At 46.1% G+C, this 15059-nt stretch overlaps 1 protein-coding gene across 1 annotated transcript; it reads left to right on the forward strand.

Moving 5' to 3' along the window:
* The first annotated feature begins 1267 nt into the window (after positions 1-1267).
* Positions 1268-13665, forward strand: LOC115547082 (protein Wnt-5a). The gene is made up of 5 exons (XM_030361054.1): positions 1268-2365; positions 4893-5041; positions 7071-7318; positions 10131-10423; positions 11649-13665. The coding sequence occupies exons 2-5, from the start codon at positions 4905-4907 to the stop codon at positions 12105-12107; spliced, it is 1137 nt and encodes a 378-aa protein (XP_030216914.1). The 5' UTR covers positions 1268-2365; positions 4893-4904; the 3' UTR covers positions 12108-13665.
* Positions 13666-15059: the final 1394 nt, after the last annotated feature.

Raw genomic sequence — 15059 nt, forward strand, 5'->3', positions numbered from 1 at the left:
GCCCCGTTTTCCTCCTGGGGGGATGGGGGTAGAGGGAGGGGTAATAGAGGGAGGGGTAGCCTAGCATGGTATGGGAGGAGGGGGCTGGGCATTCATCCCCCTCCCTACTAACACAGGCTGAGCCACTGCCGCGTCCACCACTAAATGCTAGCTAAGTGCAGAGCTCTAGCAGGCGTGCACGGCCACTTTATACGATTTTGCTTGATGGGGGTGAAAGAAATAACGTTTTTGGTTCCAATGTCCCTTTTTCAGCGATTGGAACAATCTGATTGGCTGCTCTGCCAGACTATTGATGTCCCGGTGCTGGTATCTCTGGCCACTTGTCTGAGGCGTCCCAGATGTTCCACACACACACACACACACACACACACACACACACACACACACACACACACACACACACACACACACACACACACACATTATCTCACAAAGGAACTGTATGCACTGCATGAGCTTTCCGTTCAACAAGTCTTTATTGGAGTGGCAGCGGCACGAGAAGCCTGACGAGATACTTTGCATATACTTTACTCCAGAACGTATATACATTGTGGCCTCAATGTGCCTTTGAGGAGGGCACATTTAAGTAGTTGAGCAGGCATTATAGACTGCTGTTCAGCTGCATGTGTTTGTATGAGAAAAATTGTTTTGATGCCTATTGCATATAGCCTATATTTGAAGAAAGTTGATTATTATGAACAAACCCACCCACCTACCTGAAAAGTCATAAGAGATATGAAGTGTGTAAGAATAATGTTTTATTGATTTATCAGTATTAGGAGAATACCTCGATCTCATCCATCCATCCCGTCCGTGTTGGTATAATCCCAAGAGTGACACAGGCTGGGGGAAAAACCCTAATGTGTCATTTGAAAAAAAATCATTACATAAAATAACAATAAATAATCAGATGGATCCGCTGTGTTTTGGTATTTGATAAGGCACCCTGAAATAACGACGATTGTTAATAACCGAGCTCCCATGTCTTGAAGTGATGAGAGGAGTCTGTATAAGCACTCAGTGTGGACCTGCTTGTCTTGATTTTACCGAGTTGTAACTCGATATCCTGCGACTGAAAATCCCTACTCTGCTCGGCGTGGATAGGGTAATAGCCTTGGGTGCTTTATACGTTTATTTTAGGTAATAGAGACGCTTGTTTTGTTACAGCCCGTTCCGCCCTTTTATTTTCTCTCTTTCTTTTTTTTCTTTTTTTACAGTCTCACCTACACTCAAATGCGAAGTCTGCCCCTTGCTGGCCCGCATTCTTCGATCTTGAAAGTTGGTGCCTAGAAGAAGAAGAAGAAAAAAAAAATCTCATGCGCATGCGCCACCTGAAGTTTTGCGCTGAGCATCAGTGCTGCAGTTTGGTAGTTTGAGAAAGGAGGCGACGGGGCAGGTGACAGAAAGGATTGCGCGATATCTACACCACCTCCACACATAATACACGCACACTCGGTCCGGGAGGACAGACTCAGCGAAGTGGCCTCTGGTGTGCGTAGAGCTGCTTTAACTGCGCCGGCGACAAGTTCATTGCTTGGAGGTACAACTCCCAAACAGAGTTTGGGAGCTTCGTTTCGACGGTCACTCGCCGTGTAGAGGCTGTATGCAATTTGGACTTCGCGGTTGTTTTTGTTTTTTTTGCATATGAACTATTGAAGCTCGAGTGAAGGATTTTTCCGACTTTTATTTCTCGTCCAGCATGGAGAGTGGATTGTCAACACGTTTGTGGCGAGGATTCATATGTGGATGTTCCCGCAGGTAGAGGGGGGGTTAGGTATCCGAAGGTGTGAAGGAAGGACTGGAACAAGTCATTTTTTATTAGCAACCCCTTGATTACACACACTTTGCTTTCATCTAATCTGGCTATCGGTCTCCTTGAATGAGAAAGCAGTCATCGGCTTATCAAGAGACAAGAAGCTAAGTGTGCTGCTGCTCATACTGACTGCTGCCAGTGGCCGTTGAGCTGCTTGTAAGAGAGAGAGAGGGTTTTTTGTTACTGCCTCTACTGAGAAGTCAGACAGACATTTTGTTAGAGCTGCCAATTATTCACATTGCCTTTTGGATGTTAATGTAAACAGTTTGCATCTGCTGGGGAAAACAGCTTTACTTTTTTTGTCTGCGCACGAAAACGCACACACGTTAACTGATTGCCAGGTTGCGTGTGTGTGTGTACCGCCGACACCCAAAAACAAGAACTATTAAAGACTGCCGTTAGTTTGGGTCAATTATCCCACTGCAACTCCATATCCCACGTTACTTCCATTCACATCTACCGGGGAAGGAGATCTGGGACACCTGGGCTACTGTGGAATAATATTGGTTTGATTTGCCAACAAAAAAGGATTACGACCTCCATCGGGCCGTGGTAAGTATAGGCCTCTTGGCTATGTCTCACCTGTTTTTCACATGCCTCCCCCTCCTTTTTTAAGTAGCTTAAAGAAATTCTAGTATCTCTCCCCCCCCCTAAATGAGGTTGCATTTAGCCTACCTGCACACGATTCCAACCCGTAAATGTCCCCTTCATCCAATGCGTGCAACACGATGCCCTCCTCTGTCGCCTGGTGGCCTACATGCAGAAAGATATTCTATTGAGAAATGCATATTTAACTTGGTTATTTTATATTCTTCGATATCTGTATTTGCCAATGTAAACGTAGGCTATCTATTATAAATCCTGAGACCAAGTAACCGGAGTGATTATAAGGGCGTTTTGATCAGCCCATCACTTCGATGTCCCAAACCGGCAGATCAAACCCTTGTCCCTGGCTCCCTCTCCTGGTTTGATGGGCGACGATGGTATAGGAGATTGGTTGAGTAGCAGGCCAAATCCTCCATCAATAAGTTGCTAGATTCACAGAGAAGAACTCTCAACCGTAAGAAATATCATGCTTATACTTTAGTAGACTATCCTCAAAAAGTACCGTTTACCAAACATTTGAATGTCAAATCCTAAATTAAATTTAGCCTGGGCTATATGATGTAGGCCTATCAGCATTAAATCCAAACATGACATAGGCCTACCCAATCTCTGAATTTGAACACATTTTAATAGTAGGTATATTTTGAGCGGAATTTGTTTATTTAAGTTGTATAATTATTTTGGCAAACACATCGACAACTTAACAAATCTGCACTTTTTCAATGCATAAGATATATCCACCTTTTAGCGCATTAAGATCACGGCCAGTTAATTGTTAAATTGTGAGCTTGGAACCATTCAATTATGCTGTAATTTCCTTAAAAACAAAGTCTTTAAACATGCGTTCTCTAATTCTGTTATTTGTTGTTTTAGAGTGTTTTAATTATTTTGGACAAATTGGTTCGATATCCACTATGAAACAGTCCACTATTAAAAGCAGATATCCATCCCATTTACTTTTATTCGCAATGTTACTGTGTTATAGTCCCATACTGTCAACTCTTGCTTTTCTTAAGGAGTTTGAACGATCCTGGAATTAACCGATTTTTTAGCATATATATTTATAGCCTATAGCCTATATAACTGTATAATTATAAAGGACTCTTTTAAATTTGCCTATATATTATTGGAGGACTATTTGACTTACACAGGTAGGCCAACATTTCTATAGGGAAACATGCCCCGTTTGTCCTATTTATTTGATTCTAGTGGACGAATAGAAAGACAAGCGAAGATTACCCGCCAGCTCTTGAGGCAACGAACAAGGAAAATGAAAGCACATGTTTCGTGCGCGCGCCTGACAGTGAGCGCTCATTTAGCGTGCGTGTGCGCGCCTGCCCGTTGGTGAACTTGGCCTTGTCTATAATGAGTATTAACCAATCACATTATTGGCGACTACGGTTAAAAAATACAACAACTACGATATAAATTACAGCAATTGTCTACCAACAAAAACAATGTAGCCTAGATAAATCTTCGCGAGGCATGTTTTGCTTTGTAAAAAAGTTGAAACAGTTTGTCCCTAATTGTCCAGGACCAGGCTTGCACTGTAGCCTATACGTTTCAATCGATGTGCTGGTTAACCTATTTCTAATATCTTATTAATGTGATTATAAAAAAGGGTCAGGTTTTTTTAAAACGCTGACGTGGCTTTCAACTGTATCGGAATAGAAAAGCGCCGATTACAAAATAATAGATTTCATTATCTTATTGAAATGCCAATCTTTTGGGAATCACGGATAATTAACGACCTACGCAATACCACTGAGTAAAATAATGCAAAAAGGCCCGAAGTAACAATAAGACAGGCCTTTACGTTTTTTCACGCTTTACCGGTGTATTTATATCAAGGCCTAATGGAAAGACGACTTTCAGGTCTACAAAAAAATGTCACTCATCATCGGCCTACAAAAATACAACGAACAATATTATTTTAAATGTGTCAAATATATACATTGGTCAACGTGGTGACTTTGACGTCAAGATTTCGGATTAAATTGTCCCTATTGGCCGGTGTATATTCGACTCAGCCATTTATTTCAGTGTTGCATAGCCTAGTCCTCTCACCCTTTGCTTAGTCATCTATATTGCCTGGTGGCAGATATCCTGGGGTCATTATTATTATCTGGCTGCCTGTCGATCTTCTATATATGAATGACATTCAGACCTGCTAAATATGGGCTCTGCACTGATGGCCCCAGGGCTCCCATTAACACACACACACACACACACACACACACACACACACACACACACACACACACACACACACACACACACACACACACACACACACACACACACACACACACACACACACACACACACACACACACCTATCAGCATTGCACGTTGTACAATTCTCTTTCCAATAATTTCGACCAGAAAATTAATTGAATGTCATTCGCAGTCAAGTATTCCCACTCAGTGAACCGTGCTTAATCGGAGCTCTGCTCTGCGCTGTGTCCCCCAGATCAGAGGCAGTATGAACCTGGGCTGGGGACGTGTGAGCCGGGCCCTGGGCTGGCCCTCGGGCAGCCTGCTGGACTCCAGGCGCTGTGTGGTCGCCCTCACGCTGCTTACCCTCATCATGCAGGTGGTTGTGGAGGCCAACTCCTGGTGGTACGTTGTCTCTTGGCTTTCTTTTTAAGTGTGTGTGTGTGTGTGTGTGCCAAATTAATATGTTTAGATGTATACGATTTATTCAGAACACATTATATTTGCTTGTAATAATCTTTTGTATATGATTTCTTGCCTTTCTTGACTGCAACAATAATGAAAAAAAATTATATAAATATTTTTGTAGTGTAAAAAAGTATTTGGCTGTTAATTTATATATATAAAACGTGTTTGTGTGTCTGTTTTTTAACTGAGGCCTGTGTGTGCTTGCTAAGCAAGCCTATTCAGCTGCAGTCATACCGCATATGCAGTAATAAGACATGCTGACTGTAGAACATTAATTCTTCAGGAAGGCCTTTTTCTCCCTCCTTTTTTTCTTCTCCACACTTTGCCAAACCAAAATTATGAATATTACAGAAAACATAGATTGCTGTGGTTTTTGTAAAAACGTGTCCAAAATCCAAATATGTTAAGGCACGGACTTGGTAACAGGAAGGAAGGAGTATGCATCCCCCATTGTGTTGTATTTCAGTACTGTGTGTGAATGCATGCCCCAGTGCAGTGTGTGTGTGTGTGTGTGTGTGTGTGTGTGTGTGTGTGTGTGTGTGTGTGTGTGTGTGTGTGTGTGTGTGTGTGTGTGTGTGTGTGTGTGTGTGTGTGTGTGTGTGTGTGTGTGTGTGTGTGCCACTGCAGTGTAATTCAGTACAGTGTGTGTGTAATGCATTCCCCACTGCAGTGTAATTCAGTAGTGTGTGTGTGTGTGTGTGTGTGTGTGTGTGTGTGTGTGTGTGTGTGTGTGTGTGTGTGTGTGTGTGTGTGTGTGTGTGTGTGTGTGTGTGTGTGTGTGTGTGTGTGTAATGCATTCCCCACTGCAGTGTAATTCAGTACTGTGTGTGTGTGCGTGCCCCACTATCCTAAAGACCCTGTCCCCAGAATCACCAGCACTGGTGTTAAAAGTATGTGTAACGGAATGTTAACAAATTTAATACAATCCTACTTTTGTTACTGTTATTCCATAATAATCATAGTAACCATGAAATTAAATTTTCACCTTGTTAACGTATTTCGTCATCTCATTTGACAGCTTATGCCAAAATCCCCCCAAAAAAGCTGTTTATTAGTTCAAATCTAATATTCCTCCATAACTTGTGTGTGTGTGTGTGTGTGTGTGTGTGGTGTGTGTGTGTGTGTGTGTGTGTGTGTGTGTGTGTGTGTGTGTGTGTGTGTGTGTGTGTGTGTGTGTGTGTGTGTGTGTGTGTGTGTGTGTGTGTTAATGACGATGACAACAAGAACCAACGATATAGAGACATGTTTGCGGTATCGTCTGCAGCCTGCGACAGGCTCACGCACTCTAGCAGGCGTGCACCATTAATTTATGTGCCAACCAATCAGATCCTGACGGGTCAAATCAACATTCCTCATCCGTTTGGGTCCCCCCGCCAAATACCTGTTTTTCTAGGAAACGTGTTAAATTACAGTAGTGGGATACTGTTGCGATGTCATTTCATGCTGTTTTGACGATCATATTAAAAATAACATTGAATATAGTTTTTGTCCACCAACCAAAAGCTTACTGAAGCATTTGCCTTCTGTGCTGCCTTCTTTTGCATGTTAACTTTAGTGCTGATAAGATTTACAAATTGAACGTATGCACAAGTTGCACAGAAAAACGGGTGGAGGAAAACAAATCAACCGTCAGCTCTTTCTCTATTATGTGGGACCACTGCAAGGCTCTGCTTGTGCTCGTGTATTTGCCGTGTCTTTGGTGTGCCACTCTCCCCAGTTGATCAGGATACACGACAGCCTATTGTCGGCTGTTATATAGCGGCGGGATACTCCCAATTGTTTCTGTGGCTCCCTGACCAGACGCTCATACTAGCGCTGGTCCCATCGGCCCTCTCCGACTGCTGTGCCTTTCCCTTTCTGTCCATCAAAAACAACACCATTGCTCTGATTGTGTGTGTTCCTCCGACACTTGTTAGCTCTGTGTTCACCTCATGCGTCTGTCTTCCCCCATGCCGTGACCCTCCAGGTCCCTGGCCATGAACCCGCTGCTCATCCCCGAGGCGTACATCATCGGGGCCCAGCCCCTGTGCAGCCAGCTGGTGGGCCTGTCCCAGGGCCAGAAGAAGCTGTGCCAGCTGTACCAGGACCACATGCAGTACATCGGCGAGGGCGCCAAGACGGGCATCAGGGAGTGCCAGTACCAGTTCCGGCACCGGCGCTGGAACTGCAGCACCGTGGACAACTCGTCCGTCTTCGGGCGGGTCATGCAGATCGGTAAGAAGCTGTCAGCAAGCACCATTTTTTTTTTATCCGTTCATTCGTGGATTGAGTCATTCATTCGTGTGTGGTATAGTTCATGCGTGCATAACTTCATTGAGTCACGCTTACATGCATGTGTGTGTTTCTTGACCGGCTTGCCCAGGCCCGTGTTATTCACAGGTGGCCTGTTAAGAGTTGAGGTTTTCCGGTGTGTATGCCACGGGAAAACGTGTCGGTGCGCTGCCTAGGGAGGTTGTAGTACGGCTGATTCTGAGCAGCTGTGTGGAGAGAATAGTTGGTGGGTGAGATCGCTGGATCAATCGCATGTGGCCCTGGCCCCCCCTGGATAATCTCTGTAACATTGACGGAGAGACACATGCACACGCACACGCATAGACTGTTGCAGTGCTGCATTAACAACTAATGGGACTCAAGCGGCCGAAGACATAAATGCTAAATATATAATCCACGTTCCTTGCGGGTCGGCGGGCACGTCGGCATGTACAGTAGGGTAGAGCACGTCAGTCTCTTTATGAAGGCCAGGAAAATACTATCCAATCATCCCTGCTTTTTTTTTTCGGGGGGGAGGTTGAAAAAGTAAAATCCCAGCGTTGAACTCTTTCATCTCACACGGTACGACTCCGTTTGGGTTGGCTGTTTGCCTCCCACCACACGGGTCAGCGGAAAGTCTGTTTAGTGTTGGCATGTATCGATCATAACTCTCGGGACGGAGCGAGAGTCAAAGTATAGCCTGTCAGTGCGGTGATCAAGGTAGAGCCATGGCCAATCCGTCTGGCTACGGCTGGGCCGGGCCCGTGCAGCCGGCCTGCATCGTGTGTAGACGACCGCGCTTGATACTGTTTATCAGTCGCACTGGGAGCGGGGGTTCTTTTGGGACCACTTTCAGACCGATTTTATTATTTTTACTTTGCTGAGGCGTGCACATGCAGACGTTGGGGAGTGTTTGCCCGCTCAGAGTGTGTGTGTGTGTGTGTGTGTGTGTGTGTGTGTGTGTGTGTGCGCCCGAGATTATTGGAGCTTTTTTTTATAGCCCCTCCTCCCTGCCCTTAGTTCTCCTGGCTTCCACTCCACCAATCAGTCTTCAAAGGAACCTCATCTGAATCCTCCACGTTCCTCTCCTCCTCCGCTGTTCTCTCTACCTGCATCGCCTCTCTTGAGTGTGCGTCCTCTAGCTCCCCTTCCCTCTCAGAGCCAGTGGTGCAGGTGATTTAGGGTTACTCCTCATGCGGCTGGAGTCCTCGCTTACTGCGCTAACCCAGGCGGCGGTGGGAGGTGGTGGGCCTGCGTGGGAGACGACAGCTCGTCTGTCCACAGGTCCACTATTAGGCCAATCTCCTCTGCATGGTTTTAAATCTGCGTTAGACCCAGAATCTTTCCCCCCTACGCTCAGCCCCAGCGCCCGCCAGCACTTCCATCTGGACAGCGTTCAGCCTCCACCTCCAGCCGTGCACCTTTCATAGCGGACTTGTCCCTTTGGACCCTCTCTTTTTATATTAGGTCAGGGTTAGGGACTCGTATTTATAGATTTAATTGTCTCAAAAAGATATTGTCTCTACTCCCCAGTTTGGTTTTCGTCTGGGTTTTTTATTCCCCTTTTTATGTGTTTCTTATGACTTATCTTTCTCAGCAGGCTCCCTTCTCCCCGTCGCTCTTTCTTCTCTCGTTTCTTATTCCCCCTTCTAATGCATTTGCTTTTGACTTATCTTTTTTGACTGACTCTCCTCTATCTGTTTTTGCCATTACTTGATGCTCTCCTGAGTGCTGGCCCAGCAGGTATATGAGCTATTTCACGTCTCTGTTTTTTTCTTCGGGCCCCCCTCTCTGTCAGCACACAGCTTTCTCTTATAGCGTAGGAAAAGGCAGCAGTATTTTTTTTTTCTTCTTCTTACAGTCGCCTATCTCCTCATCTCTATTTCTCTCAGAAACCCACTCACATTCAGCCTGTGGGTTTCTTCTTTAGTGGTTACTTGAGAAAGAGAGGAGAAAAAAAAAGCTAGAGATTCCTATTTCTTCTCTTTTTTTTTTGGCCATTTTGTGTTTAGAGTTCCAAGATGTGTTTCATTCCGATCTCCGATGAGGAAATGTTAGCTGGGTCTGAAGTGAAGAGAGATTTAATAGTTCTGTGGCTCCAGGTTGAGTTGGGAGCTACGGATTCACAGATGGGAGTTTTTTTTTTCTTTACTGTAATACTGTATCTGTCGGCTGTGATTTGTGGAGCGATGGCAGTTGGCTGCTGAGGGAGGTCTCTGTCACCGGGGGGCGCTGTCTTCGCTCTGGCGTGTTCCCAGTGGTAGATGTGCTGATTTCACCGCTGTGAGTGCAGGTCATAATGGAGAGTCTTGCAAGCGGCCTCTAAAAACTCGATCATTCCCGTGAAAAGAATGCGATGGACACATGGGATTGTAAGGCGTAGTTTTAATTGCATAAATGCCTTTGGTGACGGGACATCATGGACAGCACTCTACATCTACACACTGTAATCTTATCAAGTGGTAGATAGGAACTGCTTTGGGGTAGAACACATCTGGTCATTCTCCACTTTTATATCTTTCCCATATACGTCTCTCTGATTGTGTCTGTCTGTATCTCTCTGTTTCTCCATCAGTTCCTTGCCTCTCTCCCTCCATGTCTCTGTACTGTACTCTTTACTCCCTCTCACTGTAGCGAGTGCTAGCTATGAAGTGGTGAGGGAGAAAAGGTCATTCTCTAAATGTAACGGCCCTCTCCATACAACCTGTTGTCACACGCGTTGTCCCGCTCACAGCCGACGTTGACCATGTCATCTTCCGTCCGTGTGTGTCCGCAGGGAGCCGCGAGACGGCGTTCACCTACGCCATCAGTGCGGCGGGCGTGGTCAATGCGGTCAGCCGGGCCTGCCGGGAGGGGGAGTTGTCGAGCTGCGGCTGCAGCCGGGCGGCGCGGCCCAAGGACCTTCCCCGGGACTGGCTGTGGGGCGGCTGCGGCGACAACCTCAACTACGGCTACCGCTTCTCCAAGGAGTTTGTGGACGCGCGCGAGCGGGAGAAGAGCTACCCCAAGGGCACCGCCGAGAGCGCCCGACTGCTGATGAACCTGCACAACAACGAGGCCGGACGCAGGGTAGGGAGGGAGGGATGGATGGATGGATGGATTGATGGAAGGTCTGGATAGGGCTTGGTCATAAATCGTTTTTTAAATGGTTCTGCATTCTATTAAAAATTGAAGATGTTTGAAATAGGTCTTTAGGTCTTCAACATAATGACCCTCCGTTGGACACTTTTGAATGCCATTTTGAATTCACGAGCATATAATTTACAATATAATTTACGATATTGTGTCAAATTCCCCATAATTATTGTGAAAATTGATGTTTCCTTATCGCCCAGCCCTGGGTCTGGAACTTCTCCTGAAGTAGACTTGTTGAGGGAGGGAGGGAGAGGGGAGGGACAGAGGGCGGGCGGGTGGGCGGGTGGTCTACTGCAGCCTCCTGTTCTCAACACTGAGCCAGAGCAGCGGGAGGGATGACAAATGCGATGGGAGTTGAGAGTGAGATAATCCAGGTCAATCAGACGAGTGCATCCACCCGTTGATCATCTGTGAAACGGCTTAATCCACCATCTCCCCCCCCCCCCCCCCCCCCCCCCCCCCCCCCCCCCTCAAGCCCTCCAACTCTTCTCCCCTCCACCCCTCTGGGGACTTTGATCTGCAGGGGGGTGGCAGTCTGTCCTGGGAGGCGGTGTGGAGGTTTTTGCAAGTCCATTCCAGAAGGCTTGAAACTGCCTCAAACAAAACACTCTGGGCCAAAGTGCTGTCGCCAGGCAACCGCCCCTGTTTAGAGTCCGGTCCAATGAGTCGAGGGCTTTTATGCTGCAGCACACATGGAGTGATTTGGAAGATTACCGCCCTTTGATTAATTGGTGTGCGCGTGTGCACAGGAATGAAAAACATTCCAAACTTACCACTGCACAGATTTTGGAAAATGATTACAAATGAACACATTTGAAAGGTTTTTCTTCTGTGGTTGTGAAATTCTTTGTCATTGAGCAGATATGTAATATATAATACACTGTATCGCAAAGGGCCTTACAGTGAATAGTGTTTGGGGCATACAGTATCATAAGTGAGCTGTAAGGGATGTGGTGGAGCAGTTACTTAATCCACAACAGGTCAACCGCAGACATTGAGGTTCAGCCACTTTCAAATCGGAGTCCAACACCCTGACCCCTTCCAAACCATCCTACTCAGGGGGACGCTTATCAAACCGGTGTGTCGTTTATTGGCCCACGTGTCTCATTGGCTCCTCCCTTCTCTCCCTCTCTCCCTCTCCCTCTGTCCCTCCCTCCAGACCGTGTCGGACCTGGCGCACGTGTCCTGCAAGTGCCACGGCGTGTCGGGCTCCTGCAGCCTGAAGACGTGCTGGCTGCAGCTGGCCGACTTCCGCAAGGTGGGCGACGCGCTCAAGGAGAAGTACGACAGCGCCGCCTCCATGAAGCTCAACTCGCGCGGCAAGATGGTGCAGATGCACAGCAAGTTCAACCCGCCCACCAGCCACGACCTGGTGTACATCGACGGCAGCCCGGACTACTGCCTGCTCAACCACACCACGGGCTCGCTGGGCACGGTGGGCCGGCTGTGCAACAAGACGTCGGAGGGCATGGACGGCTGCGAGCTCATGTGCTGCGGCCGCGGGTATGACCAGTACAAGGCCCAGGTGGTGGAGCGCTGCCACTGCAAGTTCCACTGGTGCTGCTACGTCAAGTGCAAGCGCTGCACCAAGACCGTGGACCAGTTTGTCTGCAAGTGAGGTGGAAGGAGCGGGGAGGAGCAGAAGGCGGAAGGGGGAGCTGGAGGAGAAGGAGATGGCGGAGGGGAAAGAGATGCTAAGGACGGATGAAAAAAAAGAGGATTGTTTTGGTTGTTTGCGGCCGGCGGTTCGCGCCTCCCTGGAGGGCTTCCAGGCACCGGGGGAAACTAACAAGTCTTGAGGACGCAGAGAGAGTGGAAAGAAAGAAAATAAACTATATAAATTATATTTATAGAGTTAAACAATTATACCGTTGCAAAAAGACTGACTCTTTGCTCCATTTTAGAGTTTTCAACAAAAAAAAACGTACATTTTCAGAAACTGAGAGTATCTTGTAATATTTATTTTCAGATTATAGTTTTTTTTTTTAACCACCAGGTCATCAGTTTTTCAAGCCCCGTAAATGCCTCAATCTGGCTGCACCACAAAGGCCACGTTTCCTTTTTAATTCCTGAATATATCGTTTATTTGGCTCGTCCAACAAGTCAGTGATTTTTATTTTTATTTCCCATGACCCTAGAATAGTTAACATTTTGTGGCATAGTTAGAAGTTCAGTGTTTTGTAGTGGAAGAGCGATGACATTGACTTGAATGCCTTTGTACTCTTATCTATGGATGTGATTTCACTGGCCCTGTCTCACACCAGTCTTTTAAGCCCTAGTCTGATTGTCGACCACATGTTGGCTGAGGTCTAGTTAAAGCTGCCGATACGAAAGTTCACTGCCGGCAAAACAAAAAGTTGGCCTTTTGGATTTCTTTACTGGGTATTGGACGACCTACTCAAGATTTCTCAGAATCCCTAGCGCTCATCCATGGTACTGCAACAAGCCCCCCTACCCATTATGCACTTTGAAACAGGCTCCAGCCCAGACCAAAGTCGTCTGTCTGTTTTAACTGTTTGTTTTTAATCACTGTGCATCGTCAGCGAATATAACATTATATTTTACTTTTATTTTTTCTCCGTATTAATACAGATTATCCACTTCACATTATCCTATGATACTTACATGGTTTTTAATATTAAGGGGCAATGTTCTGGTTATGATGGTGAAATATTCCACGCTCTGTGTATATAGTTTGTCTTTCCAACAAATCAGTAAATCGTATGTATTTATTTTCCCGTATCCAGATTCTCTCAAAGCTTCTAGAATGGAAAATGGAGACATCTTCACACACCGATCAATGTTTATGTCAACATTTCTTATTTTCACATAGTTGTTCTCACAAATTTGGCTTCACACCGTTTTGTTGTTGTTTTTTGTAAAGGGAAATGCACCTTAATGTTTTAAAAACACTTTTCACCATGAACAGCTTTGCCGTTACGTTGTCACACACTCACACACTCTTTAATACCACTCAGTTACTATCACTTTACCTGTGATGATTAGTAGACAAAGCATTAGCGTACCTACTCCATACAAATCCAACTATTGTATATTTATAAGCTTCTCCGTGAATTTGAGGTTTGCTAAACAATTTGTTATAGCTGTTTTGTTACTTTTAAAGATTTGGATCAATGCTCCTACTTTGTTTCAATAAATATCAAATATAAAACAAGCAGAGAAGGGGTACAGGCATTTACTCTGATTTGTGATATGATTTTGATATCCTGCTGGCACCACACTAGACGTGACCGAATCCATCCAGTAATCCTCAATGTTTTTCATTGCGTAAATCAAATCTATGGAGCTGAACTCTTTGGAACGCGGCCTCAGCTCTTCCAATCACAACTTTATTTTCAGTTCCCTCATGATGTTCAATCATATTTTTTCCTTTTCTCTTTACAATTGGCTGCTTCGCTGCAACACTCAGCTAAGGTTGGTAGGTTTTTAATTTAATGAGACGCACGCATGACGTAGGCTCAGTGGAAGGGAAAGGTGTGATCATGATGTCATGGTTTATTTTTATTTTTTTCTGGCAGATGACAGCCTTTTGTCAGTCCTTGCAGGAGATTAGGCAGTGGAGAGGCTGGAAGATGTGGTAATAAGAAGCAGGGGATTACATGGGGTCCGGATGGGAAGTGAGGAAGGAGAGGAGAGATGCCCAGAGAGAGAGAGAGGGAAGGAGCGAGGCAGTGAGAGAGGAGCAGAGAAAAACGTGCTTTAAGGAAAAGTGGAGCTGTTGAAGGCCTGCCATTACTATGTAAACGGTCTTGACGTTTACTAATATTTACACTGGTAAAATGATACTGACTTTAGGAGCACATCCCATATGTGACCCTGTCAATTGGTCCTATGTGTTCGTGTGGAGGGACGTGTGTGTGTGTGTGTGTAAGTGCTCCACTTGAGCTTCCAGCAGTGGCACTAAATTGTGTTGCGTCATGACAAGTGTTTACATTTGTGATCCGTGTCATGCTTGCCAATCAGGAAGAGGCCGGAGTGAGAGAGAGATACAAGGTCAGGTCGGAGGAGAAGGAGGTGTGTGCTGCAGTTGCAGCTCCGATAATGAAGACTGAAGAGCTGTGCAGAGTTAAAGAGCCCCGCGGCCTGCAGGAGCGCTTATATAGTTGACCCCTCTTGTCAGCGGCAAGGTTTTATATGGAAATTAATTTGCCCATTTGGCCTAGTCTTTCTGGGAGGATGTGGAATACAGGGAGCGGGAGCAACCGAGAAGCTGGTGTCTTGTAGGCTAGGGGGGAGGGAAGAGTTTGGTGTCTTGACTTGGGTAGCGGAGGGAATCCGGAGTAGGTACGGCATGAACACGTAGTCCAGGTGCACAAGACACTTACAGTAGGAAACCCGAGACCCACAGGTGCTGAGGAGAGGGGGGGGGGGGTTAAGACTAAAGCTTTTTCACAGATGTATCGCACGCATGCACGCACACACCAACACACGCATATAAAAACACACATGCACGCACGCACGCATACAGAAAACTTGAAGTAACATCAGAGGCAGGTTGTTCAAGCAGAACACTGCAGGACCCCTACTGCCGGCCTCCGTGCCCCTTCAC

Source organism: Gadus morhua, chromosome 1 (assembly GCF_902167405.1).
Source record: "Gadus morhua chromosome 1, gadMor3.0, whole genome shotgun sequence".
NCBI lineage: Eukaryota > Metazoa > Chordata > Actinopteri > Gadiformes > Gadidae > Gadus > Gadus morhua.